General features: G+C 40.0%; 1 protein-coding gene across 1 annotated transcript in view; it reads right to left on the bottom strand.

Moving 5' to 3' along the window:
* Positions 1 to 20710, bottom strand: part of CPM (carboxypeptidase M) — an 89442-nt gene that overhangs the window by 5178 nt on the left and 63554 nt on the right. Inside the window, exons 5-7 of the mRNA XM_066257817.1 lie at positions 19978 to 20162; positions 19072 to 19242; positions 14861 to 15013 (exon numbers count right to left, since the gene is read on the bottom strand). Coding sequence (XP_066113914.1) covers positions 14861 to 15013; positions 19072 to 19242; positions 19978 to 20162 — 509 coding nt within the window. The remainder of the gene's footprint in view (positions 1 to 14860; positions 15014 to 19071; positions 19243 to 19977; positions 20163 to 20710) is intronic.

Raw genomic sequence — 20710 nt, 5'->3', positions numbered from 1 at the left:
GTATGTCTAGGTTATATAGTTACAATTTTTTTCTTTTAAAAATATTTTAAAAATTAATTTGAGAGAGAGGAAGCGGAGAGAGAGAGGCATTAATTTGTTGTTCCACTTATTTATGCATTCATTGGTTGATTCTGTATGTGCCCTGACTGAGCATAGAACCCGCAACCTTAGTGTATCGGGACAACAGTCTAACCAACTGTGGGCCAGGACAACAATTTTTTTTTCTTATGTAAGAACTTTTAAGATTTACTTTCTTAGTAAATTTCAAATTACAATACAGTATTCTTAACTATATTTACCATACTGTACAACTCCAGGACTTACTTATTTTGGAACTGAATTTATTCCTTTTGAAAACTTTCATATATTTCTCCCACTTCCTGCCTCTGGCAACTACCAATCTCTTCTCTGTATCTCTGAGTTTAAATTAGGGTTTCTTGTTTTTGTTTTCATTTTAGATTCTACATAAATGAGATCATACAGTATTTGTCTTTCTCTGCCTGACTTATTTCGCTTAGCATAATGACTTCAAGATCCACCCATGTTGCAAATAGCAAGATTTTGTTCTTTTTTATGGCTGGGTAATATTCCATTGTAAATATATACCATATTTTCTTTATTTATGCACTGATGGACACTTAGGTTGCTAACATTTGTTGGCTATTGTAAGTAATGCTGCAGTGAACATGTGGGTGCAGACATCTTTTCAAGTTAGTGTTTTCTTCTAGAAGTAGAATTGTTGGATCACATAGTAGTTCTATTTTAACTTTTGGAGGAACCGCCATACTGTTTTCTGTAGTGGATGCACCAATTTACATTCCCACTAACAGTGTACAAGGGCTCCCTTTGCTCCACATCTTCACCAACATTTGCTATTACTTGTCTTTTTGGTAATAGCCATTATAACATGTGCAAGGCAATATACACTTCATTGTGGTTTTGATTTGCTTTTCCCTGATGATTAGTGATATTATATACTTTTTCATGTACCTGTTGGCTATTCTGTTTTTGAAAAAAATCTCCAGTTAGATCATCTGCCAATTTTTTTGTCAGATTTTTTTTTTTTTTTTTTTGCTATCGAGTTGTATGAATTTTTTATATACTTTGGACATTAATCTCTCATTAGACATATGGTTTGCAAACATTTTCTCCCATTCAGTAGGTTGCCTTTTAATTTTGTTCATGGTTTTCTATGCTGTGCAGAAGCTTTTTAGTTTGATATATTTCCACTTGTTTAAGTTTGCTTTTTTGCCTTTGGTGCTAGGTTAAAAATTACAACCAGACTGATGTCAAACTTACTGCCTACGTTTTCTGCTAGGCTTTTATGGTTTCAGGTTTCACATACCAGCCTTTAATCCATTTTGAGTTAACTTTTGTGTGCAGTGTAAAATAGTGGTTTAGTTTCTTTATCATGTGGCTTTCCAATTTTCCAAGCACCACTTATTAAAGAGACTGTCCTTTCCCATTGTAGTCTTTGCTTCTGTCCTAAATAAATTGACCATAGATGTATAAGTTTGGTTTCTGGTCTCTCTATTCTGTTCTGTTGATCTGTGTGTCTGGTTTTAAGCCAGTACCATATTGTTTTGATTACTACAGCTTTGTAGTATTGTTTGAAATCAAGAAGCACAATGTCCAGCTTATTCTTCTTTCTCATCTTGCTTTGGCTACTAGGGATCTTTTGTGGTTTCATACAAATTTTAGGATTGTTTGTTCTATTTCAATGAAAAATGCCACTGGAATTTTGATAAGGAATTACATGAATCTGCAGATTGCTTTGGGCAATATGGACATTTTAACAATATTCTTCTAATCCATGATCATGGAATATCTTTCCATCTACTTGTTATCATCTTCAATTTCTTTCAGCAGTGTCTTAAAGTTTTCAAACTACAGGTCTTTCACCTCCTTGGTTAAATTTATTTCTAGGTGTTTTATTCTTTTGTATGCAGTTGTAAATGGGATAGTTTTCTTGACAATTTTTATTACATAGAAACACAACAGATTTTTGTATGATTTTATATCCTGCAATTTTACTGAATTAGTTTATTATTTCTAACAGGTTTTTGGTGGTCTTTAGGGTTTTCTCTATATGATATGTCACATGTAAATAGTTACCATTTATTTCTTCCTTTCTGATTTGGATGTCTTTTATTTATTTATTTTCTTGCATAAATAAATATCCTGGCTAAGACTTCCAGTACTGTGTTGAATAAAATTGGCAAGAGTAGATATTCTTATCTCACTCCTGAGCTTAGAGGAAAACCTTTCAGCTTCTTCCTGTTGACTATTTTAGCTGTGGCATTGTCATATATGGCTTTTATTATGTTGAGGTATGTTTCCTCTATACCCACTTTGTCGGGAGGGGTTTTTTTTTGTATCATAAATGGATATGTTGAATTTTGTTAAATGTTTTTTCTGCATCTGTTGGGATGAGCATGATTGTTATTTTTCATTTTGTTAATGTGGTATATCACATTGATTAATTTGAACCATCCTTGCATCCCTGGAATAAATCCCACTTCATCATGGGGTATAATCCTTTAATGTTGAATTCAGTATGCTAATATCTTGTTGAAGATTTCTGTACCTTTGCTCATCAGGGATACTGGTTGTAATTTTTCTTCTTGTGTTCTTTTCTTGTTTTGGCATCACTGTACTGAGGGCCTTGTAAATTGATTTTGATAGTGTTCCCTCCTCTTCTTTTTTTTGGAAGAGTTAAAGAAAGATTGGTATTCTTTTAAAAATATTTGATAGAATTTACCAGTGAAGCCACCTGGTCCTGGGCTTTTGTTTGTTGGCAGGACCAGAATGAGTTTGATTACCAACTCATTCTTAACTAGTAAAAGGTCTGTTCATACTTTCCTATTTCTTCATGATTCACTCTTGATAGGTATTTGTTTCTAGCAATTTAACCATTTCTTATAGGTTGTCCAGTTGTTTGGTGTATAATTGTTCATAGTAGTTTTGTTATGGTCCTTTGTATTTCTGTAGTATCACTTATAATGTCTCCTCTTACATTTTAGATATTATTTAGTCTACTTTTTAGTCTTGGTGAGTCTAGCTAAAGGTTTATCAGTTTTGTTTATCTTTTCAAACAACCAACTCCTAGTTTAATTGTTCTTTTAAAATTTTAGTCTCTATTTTATTTGTTTATTCTGATATTTTGTATTTTTCTTCTAACTTTGGGCTTAGTTTGTTCTTCTTTTTCTACTTATTTAGGGTGCAAACTTAGGTTAAGATCTTTGTTTCTTTCTTTTTCTTTCCTTTTTTCTTTTATTAAAATTTTAAATTTAGCCTGACCAGGCAGTGGCACAGTGGATAGAGCATTGGCCCAGGATGCAGATGAACCAGGTTTGAAGCACCAAGGTTGCCAGCTTGAGTGTGAGCTCATAGACATGACCCCATGGTTGCTGGCTTGAGCCCAAAGGTCACTGGCTTGAGCCCAAGGTTGCTGGATTGAGCAAGGGTCACTCACTCTGTTGTAGCCCCCTGGTCAAGGAACATATTAGAAAGCAATCAATGAACAATTGAGGTGCTGCAGGGAAGAATGAATACTTCTCATCTCTCTCTAGTCTGTCCCTCTAACAACAAAAAATTGTGTTAACATGGATTCAAGTGTCCACTCAATATAACCCCCTCAACCAACAATGTGCCCCCATTACACCCCCTTTGTTTCCCCTCACCTACCTCTTTCCTCCCCCTTCCCTCTGGGACTTGCTGTCCTATTGTATCTCTATGCATTATGTATATATAATATAGCTAATCCCTTCACCTTTTCTGATCCTGTCCCCTCATCCCCCTTCCCTCTGACAGCTGTCCCTCTACTCCCTGTGACCCTGTCTCTGCCTCTGTTCCATTCCTCAGTTCATCGTGTTCATTAGATTCCACACATAAGTGAGATCCTATGGTATTTGTCTTTCTCTGCCAATCTTTATGTTTTGTTTTGTTTTTTTGAGAGAGAGAGAGTCAGAGACAGGGACAGATAGGGACAGACAGACAGAAAGGGAGAGAGATGAGCAGCATCAATTCTTCACTGCAGCTCCTTAGTTGTTCATTGATTACGTTCTCATATGTGTCTTGATTGGGGAGCTCTAGCAGAGCAAGTGATCCCTTGCTCAAGCCAGTGACCTTGGGCTTCAAGCCAGAGACCATTGGGTTCTGTCTATGATCCCATGCTCAAGCCAGTGACCCTGTGCTCAAGCTGGTGAGCCTGTGCTCAAGTCAGATGAGCCTGTGCTCAAGCTAGTGACTTTGGGGTTTCGAACCTGGGTCCTCTGCATCCCAGTTTGATGCTCTATCCACTGCACCACTGCCTGGTCAGGCTCCAATCTTTGTTGTTTGTTTTTTTTTTCAAAAGAAACCTTTTTATTTTATTTTTTTACAGAGACAGAGAGAGAGAGAGTCAGAGAGAGGGATAGATAGGGACAGACAGACAGGAACAGAGAAAGATGAGAAGCATCAATCATTAGTTTTTCATTGTGACACCTTAGTTGTTCATTTATTGCTTTCTCATATGTGCCTTGACCGTGGGGCTACAGCAGACCCAGGAACCCCTTGTTCTAGCCAGAGACCTTGGGTCCAAGCTGGTGAGCTTTGCTCAAACCAGATGAGCCTGCGCTCAAGCTGGCGGCCTCGGGGTCTCGAACCTGGGTCTTTTGCATCCCAGTCTGATGCTCTTATCCACTGCGCCACTGCCTGGTCAGGCAATCTTTATTTTTTTTAATGTAGGCTTTGTAGTGTTAGAACTTTCCTCTTAGAAATGCTTTTGCTGCATCCCATAAAGTTTGGTATGTTGTATTTCTATTTTCATTTGTTTCAGGGTAATTTTAATTTTTCTTGATTTCTTCTCTGACCCATTGGTTGTTCAATAACATGTTTCATCTCAACATATTTGTGAATTTTCCAGTATTCTTATTGTAATTAATTTCTAATTTTATACAATTGTGGTCAGAAAAGATGCTTGATATGATTTCAGTTTTCTTCAACTTATTAAGACTTGTTTTGTGGCCTAATGTGATTTCCTGGGAAGGCTTCATATATACTTGAGAAGTATGTGTTTTGTTCTTTTGGATCAAATACTCTGTATATACTGTATTTCCCCATGTATAAGACACACCTTTTCCTGAAAATTTTGGGGTCTAAAAACTGGGTGTGTCTTATACAGTGGTTGTGGCATTTCAAATGCGATGGAACTGGGGATGAGGCAATATATGAAGACAGTGATTCATCATCAGACACAGATGATTAACAAGCTAATGGATGGGAGTTTTGACAGTGATGAGGAGTTGTATAAATTTTATGATGAATAAAACTTGAGTTCAGTAACTTTATGTAATACATTTTCTTTTCAAATTTCGGGTCCCAAAATTAAGGTGCGTCTTATACATGGGAGCGTCTTATACATGGGGAAATATGGTATCTGTTAAGTCCATCTGGTCTAGCATGTCATTTATAGCCAAGTTTTCCTTAGTGATTTTCTGCCTTGGTCATCTATCCATTGATGAAAGTGGGATATTAAAGCCCCCTACTATTTTTACATTGTTGTCTGTCTCCTTTTAGGTCTGTTAATATTTTCTTCATATATTTAGGTACTCCCTTGTTGGATGCATAAATATTTACAAATGTTCTATCTTGTTAGATTGACTCCTTTATCATTTTATAATGATTTTGTCTATTATTTCATTCTTTCTTAAAATTTGGTTTCCATTTGCATGGGATAGCTATTCCATCCCATCCCTTTCAGTCTGTATGTGTTCTTGATTCTCTTCTAGATAGCATACAGATAGGTCTTGTCTTTTTAAATCTTCACCCACCAGTCTTTTGATTGGAGAATTATTCCACTTTTCTCTTGCTCTCTTCCTTTGTGATTTGATGATTTTCAAAGTTAGTTGTATGCTTAGATTCCCTTTTCTTTATCTTTTGTGTACCTACTGTAAAGTTTTGCTTTGTAGTTACCATGAGATTTACATAAAACTACTTATATTTGTAACAGTCTATTTTAGGTGAATAACAACTTCAGTTTGAATGCATTCTAAAGCTTTACACCTTTACTCCCTTATCCATGTTTTATGGTTGATATTCCAATTTAACATCTTTTTAGCTGTGTATCCATTAACAAATTATTGTAGTTGTAGTTATTTTTACCACATTTGTCTTTTAACCTTCACACTGGCTTTATAAATCTACTATCTTTACACATTAGATTTAGAACTTTATTTAATATTTACCTTTACCCATTAGATTTATATTTTCATATTTTCCTGTTACTAATTAGTACCCTTTGTTTCAGCTTGATGAAATTCCCTCTGTATTTCTGTATTTATACTAGTGATAAAATCCTTTCATTTTTCCTTGCCTGGAAGACACTTAGTCTCTTTCCCAAGTCATTGTCTTTTTCTTTTCTTATTAAGTGAGAGGCAGAAAGGCAGACTCCCACATGCGCCCCCATGGGGATCCACCTGGAAAGCCTCCTACCAGATGATGCTCTGCCCATCTGGGGCCACTGCTCCATTTCTTGGCAACCAAGCATTTTAGTGTCTGAGGCAAGGACATGGAGCCATCCTCAGTGCCCCGGGCCAACTCACTGGAACCAATCAAGCCATGGCTGCAGGAGGGGAAGAAAGACAGGGTGGGGGGTAGGGAGAAGGGGTGGAGAAACAGTCACTTCTGTGTGCCAACTGGGATTTGAACCTGGGACGTCCACACATGGGGCTAATGCTCTGCCACTGAGCCAACTGGCCAGAGCTCTTTTCCAATTCTGAAGGATAACTGTGCCAGGTGGAGTATTCTTAGATGGCAGTTTTTCTTTCACCACTTTGAATATATCATGCTTCTCCATTCATGACTGCAAAGTTTCTGATAAATAATCTGCTGATAATCTCATGTTTTCTTAAAGGTAAAAAAGTTCTTTTTCTCTTGCTGCTTTAAAAAATTTTACTTTTAAACTTTGACATTTTAATTATATTGTGTCTTGGTATGGGTCTCTTTGGGTTCATCTAATTTGGAACTCTATGGGTTTCCTGGATTTGGATGTGTTTCCTTTGCCAAAATTAGGAAACTTTTTAGTCATTAGTTCTTCAAATAAGTTTTTTGCTCCTTTTTCTTTTCTTCTGGGACTTCTGCTGCAATATTGTTCTGTTATGTTCCTTAGGCTGTCTTCACTCTTTTTCAGTCTTTTTTCTTTTTGTTGCTCCAATCGCATGCATTCCATTGTCCTGTCTTCAAGTCTGCTAATTTTTCTTCTGCTTCACCTAGGCTGCTGTTAAACCTCTATGTTGAATTTTCCAGTTCCTAAATTTTCTCTCTTTGTTGAAATTCCCATTTTGTTCATGCATTGTTTTCCTGAGCTCCATGAACATCTTCATGATCATTATCTTGAACTCTTTATCAGGGAAATCACTTACTTCCATTTCATTTAGTTTTTTTTCTGATGTTTTATCTTATTCTTTGTTCATTATCTGTGTTGTTTTTCTATTCATTAGATAAAACAGCCACTCTCCTAATCATAAAGGAGTAGCCTTATGTATGAGATGAAACTTACTGTTCATCCCTGTCCTAGTTCTTGGTTGTTTCTCAAACCTTTGTGATCATCCAAGCAACCTACTTTTTTCTTACTAGCTCTCAGTAATTAGGGTTGTGCCAAGACCTGTCAGTGTCCTAACTTGGAGGATCTCAGCACCTAGTCTAGGAAGCTAGACTCTCAGGCAGCAGCTTTTAAAATATGAAATATATCTCTTTCAGGGGAAGACTTGAATATGGACATGTCTGTCTGCTCCCACTGCACCGAGCCCTGGATGATAGCCAATTAAGAACTGTTTTTTGTTTGTTTGTTTGCTAATATTCTGTTGAACTTGTGAGCCACTAGAACCAGGCAGTCAAGGGCTATCTTCTGGGTAACAGCCACAGCAACTAAGGCACCAGATGAACTTACCAGCTCCTGGAGGGGATAAAATGATCGCACCCTAGAGGGAGATGGAATGATGGTTCTTGCCAGCCTCCATCTTTGGAGGACATTTCAGCAAGACCCTAGATGTGGATTAAATTAGATGCCTGCCCTCAGGTTGAAGCTTTAAGACAAGAAGATAGGCCTCTTTCAAAGCAAGACTGGTCACTTTTCAGTTGACTGTCTCTGCGCTGGGCCCGGGGCAGGGGGGATAGCCAGGTGAGTCTGTGCAAACCCTTTAAGAGCTGTTTCTTAGTTTGCTATGTCCTTGTGGACATAGATGCAAGACCCATGGCTTTCAAAGTTAGATGCTTTGGGGGCTCATCTCTCAGGTACAAGTCTTAAAAGTTGGGGTGCCAGATGTGAGGTTCAAGCCCTTTGCATCTCAGGGATAAGCTCAGAGTTGTGGGTTCCTTCCTGATTGTGGGTTGATGTACCACAAATAAGGTTTATGGCGAGAATGTGTCTCTGCCTCCAACAGTTTCAATGTGGGTTTTTTCCTCATTCAACTTGATGTGTAGGAGTCTCTCAGTTAGTTTTTGAGTTTCTTCCAGAGGAATATGCTCCATATGTAGCTGTAGATTTGGTGTGTCTGTGGGAGATGAGTTCAGCATCTTGAATCAGAACTTGGTTAACTTATTTTTAATGTAACTTAACATACAATCAAACTATCAATCTGGTTTATAGGTTAAATATGTTATAATATCAAAATGAGAAAGCATAAATAACCTTTCATTTTCATGTTGTTTACTTAATAACCAAACTGTACTGCAACTTTGTTATAGGTAGATTTGATAAAATCCTACACAAAAGTAAAAAATACCAATGCATTAATTTCCAATAAGATACTTATCTATACAAGGTATTCAAGAGCATGTAGTCAGGCAAACTAGAAGGGAAACAAAATGATAATCACTGGGTTGCTTAGAAGCATGGAATTGATTGATGGGGTCTTATTATTACTAATAACAGCGAACATTTACTGACCAGTTAACATATTTCAGACTCTACGCTAAGTGCTTAATGTGTATTTTCTCATTGAATTCTCACATCAACTCTATGATGTAGGTAATGTTATTATCCCAGTTTTAAAGGTGAGGAAACTTAAAGGTTTTGGATTATTAAATAACCTTCCCAAGCTCACATAGCCAGCTGAGTGCCACAGCCTAGCTGTAAATCCATGCTAGTCACTAGAGCCCACACTGAACCCAACCCATACCCCTTACGTCAGAATTTCAGGACTATGATTAGTTAATAAAAGGCCTTTTACGTTTTAAGACTCTTCTCATTTGAAACCCTGTATTTCACATTCCAGCTTGTTCACTTCAGTGATAAATCAAGTTATCTTAATGACACAAAGGAGAAAGAAGAGCCACAATGAAAAAATGACCCTAAACTATCCCCAAACAGTTATACTTAGTAATTATTTACCAGGACAGAAAAGTATGAGGCACACATTAACTAGTTCCCTTCAGAAAAGGTTAAAATGAAATGTAAAAGTTTTGACATTATGCAATAAAATTTTTATCTTGAACGTTAAGCAAACTTTTATCTGACCCCTGTTGCCTTTTACTTTCTTTCCTAATTTTTTAAAAAGATTTTAAAAATTGATTTCAGAGAGAGGAGAGAAAGAGACAGAAGGTTAGAAGAGTGGGAAGCATCAATTCGTAATAGTTGCTTCTCCTCTGTGCCTTGACCGTGCAAGCCCAGGGGTTTGAACCAGTGACCTCAGCATTCCAGGTCGATGCTTTATCCACTGCGCCAGCACAGGCGCACTTTCTTTCTTAATTCTTAACTCTTTATTTTTTTTCCCTTCGGATAATTGTTAAATACTATATTTCCTTCTCATCTTTTCAACCCAGATTAACTCTGTAAACCTCTGTTTTCATGTAATTTTTTCCTCTTTTGCATTTTTAAGAAAATATTCCATTGATATTTGTTCCTGCTACCTGTTATATGTCCTTTTTACCTTTAGGTAGTACCCAACCACAGACATCAGTCAGGATTTAGTAACCCCATTTATTTGTTGAATTTCAGTGGCATTATTGTTTGAAAAGATACTTCAATTGTGTGCCTTCTTAGCAGGTCTTTTGATACATTAGATAAATACAGCATAGCTTGGTGTGACAGAAAGAAACTGGTCAGATCTTAGTTTGAATCCGAGCTCCCCACTCACTAAACATTCCCAAGCCTCAATTTCATCACCTATAATTTGGGGATAATATGTTCCACCTTCCAGGAAGTCCATGAAGATTAAATACAAGTAATATAATTGGAGGCTGAACAGATATTAATCCTTTACTTTTCTTTCTTTTTTTAAAAAAATAGCCTTAATCAATGCCTATTCTTTTCTTAATCCATTTCTTATTTGTATAAGAAAAGCTATACAAAGGAATAGAAAGAATGTAGCTGTATAAATTTGGAGTCAAGAGAAATACCTGTACAGGGTAAGTTTCTGGACTGTCAATTCAACTTTGTTCCAACAAGGGCAAGAATATGTGAAGGAAGAAGCTATGTATATTTCTTCCTTCTTCTGGTCTCTGAACTTGCTTACCTCCCTGCCACTTAGAAAATCGGTATATTTGAGCAACTAAGCTAGTGGTAGTGGTGATGTATCTGTTGGTTTCTTTTGTATTTTTCATTGACTTCTACAAAAACAACCTCAAAAAATAAAAACTATCCTTGAGCCTGACCAAGAGGTTGTGCAGTGGATAGCATATCAGCCTGGGACTCTGAGGACCCAGGTTCAAAACTCTAGGTTGCTGGCTTGAGCATGGGCTCGCCAGCTTGAGTGTTGGGTTGCTGACTTGAGCATGCCCCATGGTCACTGGCTTGAAGCCCAAGGTCTGAGCAAGGGGTCACTGGCTCTGCTGGAGCCCCCAGATCAAGGGACATATGAGAAAGCAATCAATAAACAACTAAGGTGCTGCAATGAAGAACTGATGCTTCTCATTTCTCTCTCCCTTCCTGTTTCTCTGTCCCTGTCCCTCTCTCTGTCTCTTTTGCATAAATAAATAAATAAATAAATAAATAAATAAATAAATATCTGAGATGGACTTAATACTGTCCTTTGACATCCAAGGTAAAGCTGAAACAATTCAGGATGCTAGTAATGAGTAGTTGATGGAAGATACCAAGAAAAAAAATATTCTGGTTCTTAAAAAGGGATTGCAAATTCCTTCTTGGCTAGAATTGGTTACACTTTAACAGAACAGGCTTCAATTTTCACATGAACAGTATTTTTAGATGGCCTTAGGTACACATACACACCTATATATCAGTATGTGTCACGAATAAACAAAGATTTCAAGTGTAGCCTGCCTACTCTCAAATATGGGAAAAGCGTAATAATTTGGATTTAGGGGAAACCACTAAATGTCTTCATATTGCAGTGACACTCATTAACTATCCTCTAAAAATCCAAAGATTCATTTCCATAAGACTCTTACCCAAACCTAGAGATAGTTCTTCAGGCTAGGGAAGGCTGGGGTATTTGAATATCACTGTTGCTGAACAAACAGACCATGCGTAATATGGAGTTTCTATTAGAGGGAAATCCCATACCATCAACCAAATAAAAGCTGTCTTCATATCTTATATGTATTACAATATTCTGTCCAGGCACCACCAAACCTTTCACTTAGAGGGAGTTAATTATTTTACCAGAAGATACAATTTACCTTTATATGTTGCGATTGAGACATTGGAAAAAGACCAGTATATCCAAAGAGATACAGAGAGAGCCAGTACTATTATACCAGGGGAAGAAAAAGTAAAAAATTTAAAAAGCTCAGATAATAAACAAAGGAGAATAAAATCTGATACTTAAATTTTGTGGCCACACCTGAAAACAAGGGAGAGAAATGTAAAGCTCTCCCTCCCTTGGAAATGCATCAAGCTTTAGCCCATGTCTGTTGGGCACAATGCAGAATCCAAGTGGGGTGGTACGCGGAGACTGTTTGTTCACTCCTTGTTCCCATGTAATGATCACAGTTCCCACCTGTTCTGCATCTGATGACAGCTATGTATCTGTGTCCCACTGGCTTTTGGGACTCAGCACATACCAGATTCCCTTAGGCTGGGTTGCTTAGGTTTCTGGGAGCTGTGGCCATCCCCCAAACTTCAGGGTTCAGATCTGCTTTGAGGAGAGAGGACTACAAGTAATATCATGTGTTACTCATCCTTGCTTCTCCCAGAGAGGGGGACAAGCATTCCAGGCCCCTAGAACTCATAGTTGTCCTCCTTTGCTATCTTGGCCTTCATGTCTGCAATCCCTTTTAAAATATCAATGGCATTCTTCTCAGAACTAGAACAGCTAATCCTAAAATTTATATGGAGCCACAGAAGACCCTGAATAACCAAAGAAACCTTGAGAAAAAACAAAGTGGGCCCTAGTCAGATACCTCTGTTGGTTAGAGCATTTTCCTGATGTGCAGAGGTTGCCAGTTCAGTCCCGGTCAGGGCACACACAGAAACAGATCGATGTTCCTGTCTCTCTCCCTTCCTCTCACTAAAATCAATAAATAAAACTTAAAAAAAAAACTTTAAAAAAAGTGAGAGCTATCATGCTCCTGATTTCAAACTGGACTACAAAGGTATAATAATCAAGACAATATGGCATAACATCAGTGGAATAGAACAGAGAGCCCAACAGTTGAATAGAACAGAGAGCCCAACAGTTGACTAAAACTGTAGTGTGGACAAGTGGCTAGCTCAAGGTTTTACACATGGGGTGGATGATAAAAGAGCTGGTCTTACCAAGGCTCCTGACCTCCTGGCCAGGCCTGCCATTAGAGCAAGAGGCCTTTCCTTCCCAAATAAAACAGGCCCAAGACTTCCGGTGGGTCAAAATCTCAGCGACCCAGAGGCATTTTAGCAAGTGGTGAAACTGGACCAGTGAATGTGACTTAGATTGTTAAGTATCAACAATTTTATTAAACCAGAACAATACCAATAAGGAGGTATTCACTTCTAGCACCGACAAATAAAAATATTCTTTGGCTTCTCTACTGGGCACCAATATGAAGAGAACCTTTCTATCGAGTAACAATAACTACACTGTATCTGTGTTTTGAAATAGTTCATGATTAAACTACAAAAAAAAATGCCCTTGTTTTAAACCACAAGGGGGCAGGGTTGATGTGTATATATATTTAAGTGCATGTCAGATTATGGAGACAGGCAGACAGATACATATTCTTTATAAAACTTAGTGTAAATGGACTTGTAATCCTTCCAAATTAATAATGACAATAGTTATGCTAGAGTGTGTATGTTATTTAACAGTTTACAAAACTCCTTCAATGGCAATATTATGTCAACATGGTACTTCAGAGCCTGCCTTAATTTGGTGCTTGGTAAGTAATCTTCACAAGTAGATTAAAAGGCCACAAATACTAGTGCAGTTACATGGGGCACATTTCATGTTCCGTTGCCCTCCGCTCTTGACGCTGATGGAGGAGGACTTTTAGGAAAGATAGAATACACTCTAAAAGGTCACTATAGGTAGAAATACAATAGAAAGGTTAAATTATTATGTTCCTCATGAGGAAAACCTAGTAGAGAAATACCAGAATATTAAGCAAGAGGGGACCTGAAACAAAATCTGATGGCAATTAGAAAGGAGAAAGACCCAAAGATAAGCTTAATAGATGTTAAGATGCTGGTGAAGAAGAAAAAGGAAATTTTGTAACATCTCCTGTCAGGGAAATCAACCTACCAGGCCTACCCCACTTGTGTCTCAGCCAGTCAGACACAGCCCTGTGAGTCCACCAACAATCTCTGTGTATTGTGTTGGGGGGGGGGCACAGGAAAGATATAGACATGAAAGGGGGAGGGGCATCCATTTTGGGATGTGTAGCCAAGGAAAGCTCTTAATTCTTGTACTCAGCCCCATACCTCTGTGCTTCTTTGTCTTCCTTCCTTCAACCATCTCCATCTCTTTTAGCAGGTGTGAAGCATGCAGAAAATTACAGGAATTATGCAATTATGCAGCAGACACACAATACAAACCTCTTCAACACAAACATACACCCTCTACTTTGGCTTGATGTGGTAGCCTAACTATTGTGCCAATTCCTGCTGTTTCTTCCCCCAAGCCATTCTGAATGGAGAAGAATAACTTTACCTCTAGCAATGCAGAAGAGCCTTCTACACCCTGCCCAAAGAGGCACAGACAGGAACAATAACCTTGAATTGGGTGTGATTCCATCATCACCACGGCAGGGTGTTTCTCTGGATCAGCAGCATTGCATCACTTGGGAAGATGTTAACCATTCAAGACCCAATAAATCACATTCTGGGGATGTGACCTGGCAATCTGTGTTTTAGCAAACTCTCTCGAGTCGGCTGCACAAATTTGAGAACTACCACTCTTGCCACAGTTAGTCTGTGATAAAGATCAGACAACTGTCAAAAAATGAGCTGCGATGATTCCCAGTGCTGAGTCACTTGGCAGAGTGGAGGGGTGGGAGAGGTTAAAGCTAATGGTGCCTGATTACTGCCCCAGATACAGAAAAATGCAAAATGGCATGTCCAATGTTCTCTGAGTTTGTGAAATTGTGTGGCAGGCGACAAGCAAACTTTCATTTTTTCTAACTGGGAGATGATGTAACAGTAACAACCTGATTTCCTGATCTTTTGCCAGATTTCCAGGTCGTTCAACTTGTAAAATTAGACGTCCTCTGGATTTTACATCCCCACATTAAAGTAACATACACCATGCTTTCTCTTATATGAACTCACGGGCATGGCATTTCTCACACACTGCAGATACTCATGCCGAGAGAATTCTTAACCATTAATTCTGGTATGAAAATGAGGAGCTGTACCTAGAAGATATAAATAGGGGCTAACCCAAAGGTTCTGCTAGATGTTATATTTTCTGTTAATGGGAATTAATAAGAAAATCTGACAAACCTAGGTGCACCTGTTTTATGTATTCAATCAACGAGGCTTTGTTAGAATCCCAGAAGAGTGGAAGCTTCTCTTCGCGAGGATATTTACAGCATGACAGCTCCAACGTAATTTCAAAACACTGGGCCCAGATGTAGTTATAATCTTGCATTCCACCTAAACACAAGCATATTTAATATTTTTTAAGGTCTAAAACTGGAGTGGAGCCAAGTGTCCCATGTCTTGAGGACAAGTTAATCAGGCAGTTGCAAGGAAAATACATATAAACAGGAAAAGATGAATTTGACCTATTAGCATATAAAATCAGGGTTTGACAATTTATTACCCAGGCATGACCAGGCAATCGTAAATATTCCCATATGGGTAACTAGATCACAGCTGATTGAAGTTCAACTGCGCATAAAATTAAGTGAGGGGTAGGGGAAGGGTTCTATTTTGTAATCAGGGCATAACAAAAAGATTCTTCCAATTACATTTCTTCCCTAAATTACATTTTAAACAGATGTACACTACAGTGAGATTTCTTTTAAAATATTCCTACAAACCATTTATAAATACATTTGTTACATAAAGCTAAGTACACAAATTTGGAGGAATAATCATGGTCAACATTTACTGAGCATTCACTCTTGCTAAGTACTGTTTGAAGAGCTTTGTATCTGCTCATTTAAGCCTCAGAGCAATTACTACTCATATTTTAAGATGAGGAAACTTAATTACAGATCTTAAGTAACATGCCCACGCATCCTAGCCGGGGATGACAGACCAGACCACAGGCTCCTGCTCGAGCCCAGGTGCTCTTACCCATGACATCCAACTGTCCCTGGGAAGGACAGAAGGGTGCTGTGCCGGCTCCTGAGGGGGGACGGGTCTGGCCCGCTGCTGCTCCTGGGGCTGCCACTGCCCCGGGGCACCTTCTAGTCCAGGTTGGGAACCTTTTTGGCTGAGAGAGCCGTGAACGCCACATATTTTAAAATGTAATTCCATGAGAGCCATACAATGACCCGTGTACGTTACGCATTACCCAATAAAAATTTGGTGTTGTCCCGGAGGACAGCTGTGATTGGCTCCAGCCACCCGCAACCATGAACATGAGCGGTAGGAAATGAATAGATTGTAATACATGAGAATGTTTTATATTTTTAACATTACTATTTTTTTAATTAAAGATTTGTCTGCGAGCCAGATACAGCCATCAAAAGAGCCACATCTGGTTCGTGAGCCATAGGTTCCTGACCCCTGTTCTAGTCTGACCTCTGGAGGGCCTATTTTCGAGGGAGCATAACCATATTTCATGTTTTCTAAGATGAAAAACTTTTCACATTTTAAAATCTCTGAATTGGATGTGTCCTAAATTTGATGGTGGAGAAACATCATTGTGTCATTAGTTTGGCAGGCAGCATTTCCTTTATTTATTTATTTATTTATTTATTTATTTATTTTATTTTTCTGAAGCTGGAAACGGGGAGAGACAGTCAGACAGACTCCCGCATGCGCCCGACCGGGATCCACCCAGCACGCCCACCAGGGGGCGACGCTCTGCCCACTAGGGGGCGATGCTCTGCCCCTTCGGGGCGTCGCTCTGTCACAACCAGAGCCACTCCAGTGCCTGGGGCAGAGGCAAGGAGCCATCCCCAGCGCCTGGGCCATCCTTGCTCCAATGGAGCCTCGCTGCGGGAGGGGAAGAGAGAGACAGAGAGGAAAGAGAGGGGGAGGGGTGGAGAAGCAGATGGGCACTTCTCTTGTGTGCCCTGGCCGGGAATCGAACCCGGGACTTCTGCACACCAGGCCGACACTCTACCACTGAGCCAACCGGCCAGGGCCAACATTTCCTTTCTTTTTTTTTTTTTTTTTTTTTTTTTTTTTACAGAGGCAGAGATAGACAGGGACAGACAGACAGGAACAGAGAGAGATGAGAAGCATCAATCATCAGTTTCTCGTTGCGCGTTGCGACTTCTTAGTTGTTCATTGATTGCTTTCTCACATGTGCCTTGACCGTGGGCCTTCAGCAGACCGAGTAACCCCTTGCTGGAGCCAGCGACCTTGGGTCCAAGCTGGCGAGCTCTTTGCTCAAGCCAGATGAGCCCGCGCGCGACCTCGGAGTCTCGAACCTGGGTACTTCCGCATCCCAGTCCGACGCTCTATCCACTGCGCCACCGCCTGGTCAGGCAACATTTCCTTTCTTGATACATTATTACATTTTACCATCAATGCCATTTGGGATTCGATGAAATATAGTAACTTTGAAGAAAGTGGTTTCTGTGAGATTTTAATTTGTTATACTTTATATCTGCCCAATAAGATACATACTCTCAACGCCATCAGGGTATTTGGGAAATTCTAAAGTAGAAAAAAAAGCTTATGCTAAAAAAATGGTCAAAATAAAATGTTATTGAAATATTAAGTAGTATCTATGTAGATCCAGATTCTAGCCAGGAAGAATTTTTCTGTCTTTTCTATTTTTCTCTTAATGAGAGTTTTATATTTCTCTCTGACCTCATTTTCAGCATGAAACAGAAGAGGGAAGAAATGGAGAGAGAAACAAAACAACAGCCCTCGGCGGATGGCTGTGCATCAGGTAGACAGACTTTAGATAGTACAGCAAGTGTGCAAAGCATGCAGGATTGAGAATACCAGGTGTGGAGAGTGTGTGCACCCCTGAATGAGGCCAGTCAGGCCTGGCTGATGAAACCTCCAGGCTGAGCCAGAATGCTTTGTGTTAAGCTCCGTAAAGTAGCTGGCTCTGTCTGCTTTTTTGCATCAGAAGGACACACAGCTTACACACATGGGAACAATTCTTGACAGCAAGATTGAGTTCCTAGCTAATTTCCCACACATCTGGATCTGTCTTGAAATTTACACACTATGTGCATGGAAGGACAGCTCTGCCAGTGGACAGGAGGGGCCCTTTCCTCCCTGTGAAGAGTGGTGAGCAGGGATCAGGTGGAGCTCTGAGGCAGAGCTTGGGAGGCTGTATCTGGGACTGCAGAGAGGTCTGGGGTGTTGTGGTACCTCTCTGGCCCTGCTGCCTGTCACTCACAGTCTAGGTTTATTTACATTACCTGGAAAGCTGGCAGAAAGCCGTCCAGACATAAAAGTACCAGCTTACGCAAGACTAATTGATCGCATCCACACTCCAAGTAACAACTGGGGAAGTGGCCTGTTTGCAGAAATGCGGCCTGAAGTTTGCAGTTGGTAGGGTCAGGCCAATCAGCCTCAAAGGGGCACTGCCCCCGGAGGCCACGGAAACCTGATTCCAGCTCACTGTCTTCCCTCACATCCTTCCATCCTAGATCCATCCTATTTCCTCTCAGTGCCTAGACTGAGTGCCTAAAAGGAGTTCTCTGACATCTCTGGGCTTCTGCTTCTGTTACTCTTCCTGATGAAAGCATCCCCCTCCCATGTTCCTACCTGGCAGTCTCCTTACCTCCCCTTGCTCACTTGGCCATCCTGTTCCAAGGTTGGAAAGCTGGAGGCCTCCCTCCCACTGTGTCCAGCCTGAAGAGCTTGTTTGTTTAGCCTGCAAAGTAGCTTTAAAATCATGAGGCTTCATGCACAAATCCAGCTTGTTTTACAAACTGGAAGAGCTGGCGTTACTGGGACCCACTGTGGCTTGGCAATAATTAACTGGATCTAAGGAGCTGCCCCCATTAGGTTTCTTCAAGGTCTTCACTCCCTATTGTGTTTTGGCTTTATACCCTGGTACACTGTACCTTTTCTAAATCTATTTTTATTCGAATTATACTGCCATTACAATTATTTATATGCATGTCATTCTTCCCTATTAAACTTGGTTAATTTTTTTTAATTTTTATTCATTTTAGAGAAGGGAGAGAAAGAAGGGGGTGAGAAGCAGGAAGTATCAACTCCCATATGTGCCTTGACCAGGCAAGCCCAGGGTTTCGAACCAGTGACCTCAGCGTTCCAGGTAGTAAACTTGGGGTGAAAATCGGTGTCCTGCTCATCTTTCTTGGCATAGCTCCTGACTCATAGTAGGACAAGGCTATGTGAGCACCTGAAAGAATGAAGGCATCCTTGGCAGTGAGGAACATGTCTGAGCATCGCTCAAAGGACCAGTCGTACTCACTGTTCTTGTGACTGTAGGGACTGTGCTGTGCTTAACAAACTGATGACAACTGCTGGGCTCAGCACAAAGCAGCAGGTGTCCTGGTTGCAGGCAGAAAGGAGCACGGTGGAAATGAAGAGAAACTCACCTCTGAGTGGATACCAAGAGTATCCATTTGTAATCCCATTAGGGAAGTTCATTTTATTTTTACACTGATCTCCTTTCTTCATGTTGAGATTTCTTGAGGCGTAGGTATTTGCAAGATGTTGAAAAACATCATCATCAGGGGACAAGCTCCGGGAGTGTAATGTCCCAGTTGCTGTGTGTGAAAGACAAACCAAGACCTTTGTGTTGGCACTAGAGTAAGAGGGAGCACACAGTGCCATATTAGCAAATACACCATCACATCACACACACAGGCTCAGATTTCCTAGAGAGAAATCCTCTATCCACGTCTACGCGTGCTCCCTCCACTCTTCTTCCTTGGGTTCAGTGAACATACACAAGGTGACATCACACAAAGTAAGCCATCTACAGATCCAAAGTCCTCCTGAATCAGATCAACAGTTAAATATACTCTTAGTCACTCTTGCTAATTTCTGAAGGTCAGTAAAGTTGTTTAAAAAAAATTTTTTTTTAGGTACTATGGGGTTAAATGAAGCCACTGTAATACTTAAGTCCTCGGTACATACATCTTGAAGAGCTTCAAGAAGAGTCAGGAATTATTACTCATATGATTAGCAGAGAAAAGGTTGTTTTATTTTTATTTTCTCTTAGCCATGTTGCCCCTAGTGAGTTAATATAAATCCTAATTTTACTGTTTCATTGATGAATGTCAAATAATCTTGTTGTTGCTTGTCAATTCAGCCACACTGTCCATCTCCTGTTTATAAATTGTAGGAAGGATGGCTCAGGGTTGAGAAAATGAGGCTCTTTCTATCCCTGCCAGAGAGGTTACGTGGTGAGAAGAGTTCATCCCTACTCAAAGGCAGAGAGTTAGAGTTTACAGTTTCACTCTGGATGGAGAGAGCCAGAGCCGGCCGTGTTGACTTACCTGGAACACCATTATCAAATGGGTAACTGGCCACCAGGGCACCACCGTGGAGGTTTGCAGAGAGGACAAATGTCTCTGTTTTCAGCCACTCCATGATTGCCACAGTTTCAGGCTGCCTTGATACATTATTAAATTCAAAAGCATCGGGGAAATTTCTATTCAGGTCATAGAAGTTACTATTTTCCCTTTAAAAGAAAGAATTTTTTAGGGTTTACTACTGTTGGTTGTGAGAGAGTGGGTTTGTGCAATGTGTAGAGCTTTTGTCTGGGCTTCAGGTGTTTTTCCAAATATGAATGCTGGGGTGGTGGGTGGTGGACTTGGCAGCCTCCAGGGACCCACGCCTGGCAATCACACAATAGGTAGTCCCCTCTCGTGTGACTTGCTCTCACCTATGGGACTAGCTATTGAGGTAAGCAGAGGTTGGACAGGTATTTCCGTTTGGAGGCTACTGCTCTTGGAATACTTCCTTTTCGAACCCTGAGGTCCCAACGTTAGCCATGTGGAGAGTGCGCACAGAAAAATGAGAAACCCGGGTGACAACTGGAACTGAGATTCCAGAGATGTGGTCCCAAGTTAGTTGTCTCACCAGACCCCAGCTGAGGCCCCAGACATCATGGCATATAGAGTGGCCACCCCTGCTCTGCCCTGTCCTGATTCCTAACTTATAGAATTGAGAGTAAATTAAAGTGGTTGTTGGTTTAAGTCTCGAAATTTTGGGGTGGTTTGTTCCATA

The sequence above is a fragment of the Saccopteryx bilineata genome, chromosome 2, assembly GCF_036850765.1.
Source record: "Saccopteryx bilineata isolate mSacBil1 chromosome 2, mSacBil1_pri_phased_curated, whole genome shotgun sequence".
Taxonomy (NCBI): domain Eukaryota; kingdom Metazoa; phylum Chordata; class Mammalia; order Chiroptera; family Emballonuridae; genus Saccopteryx; species Saccopteryx bilineata.
This window is presented reverse-complemented; position numbering and strand designations above follow the sequence as displayed.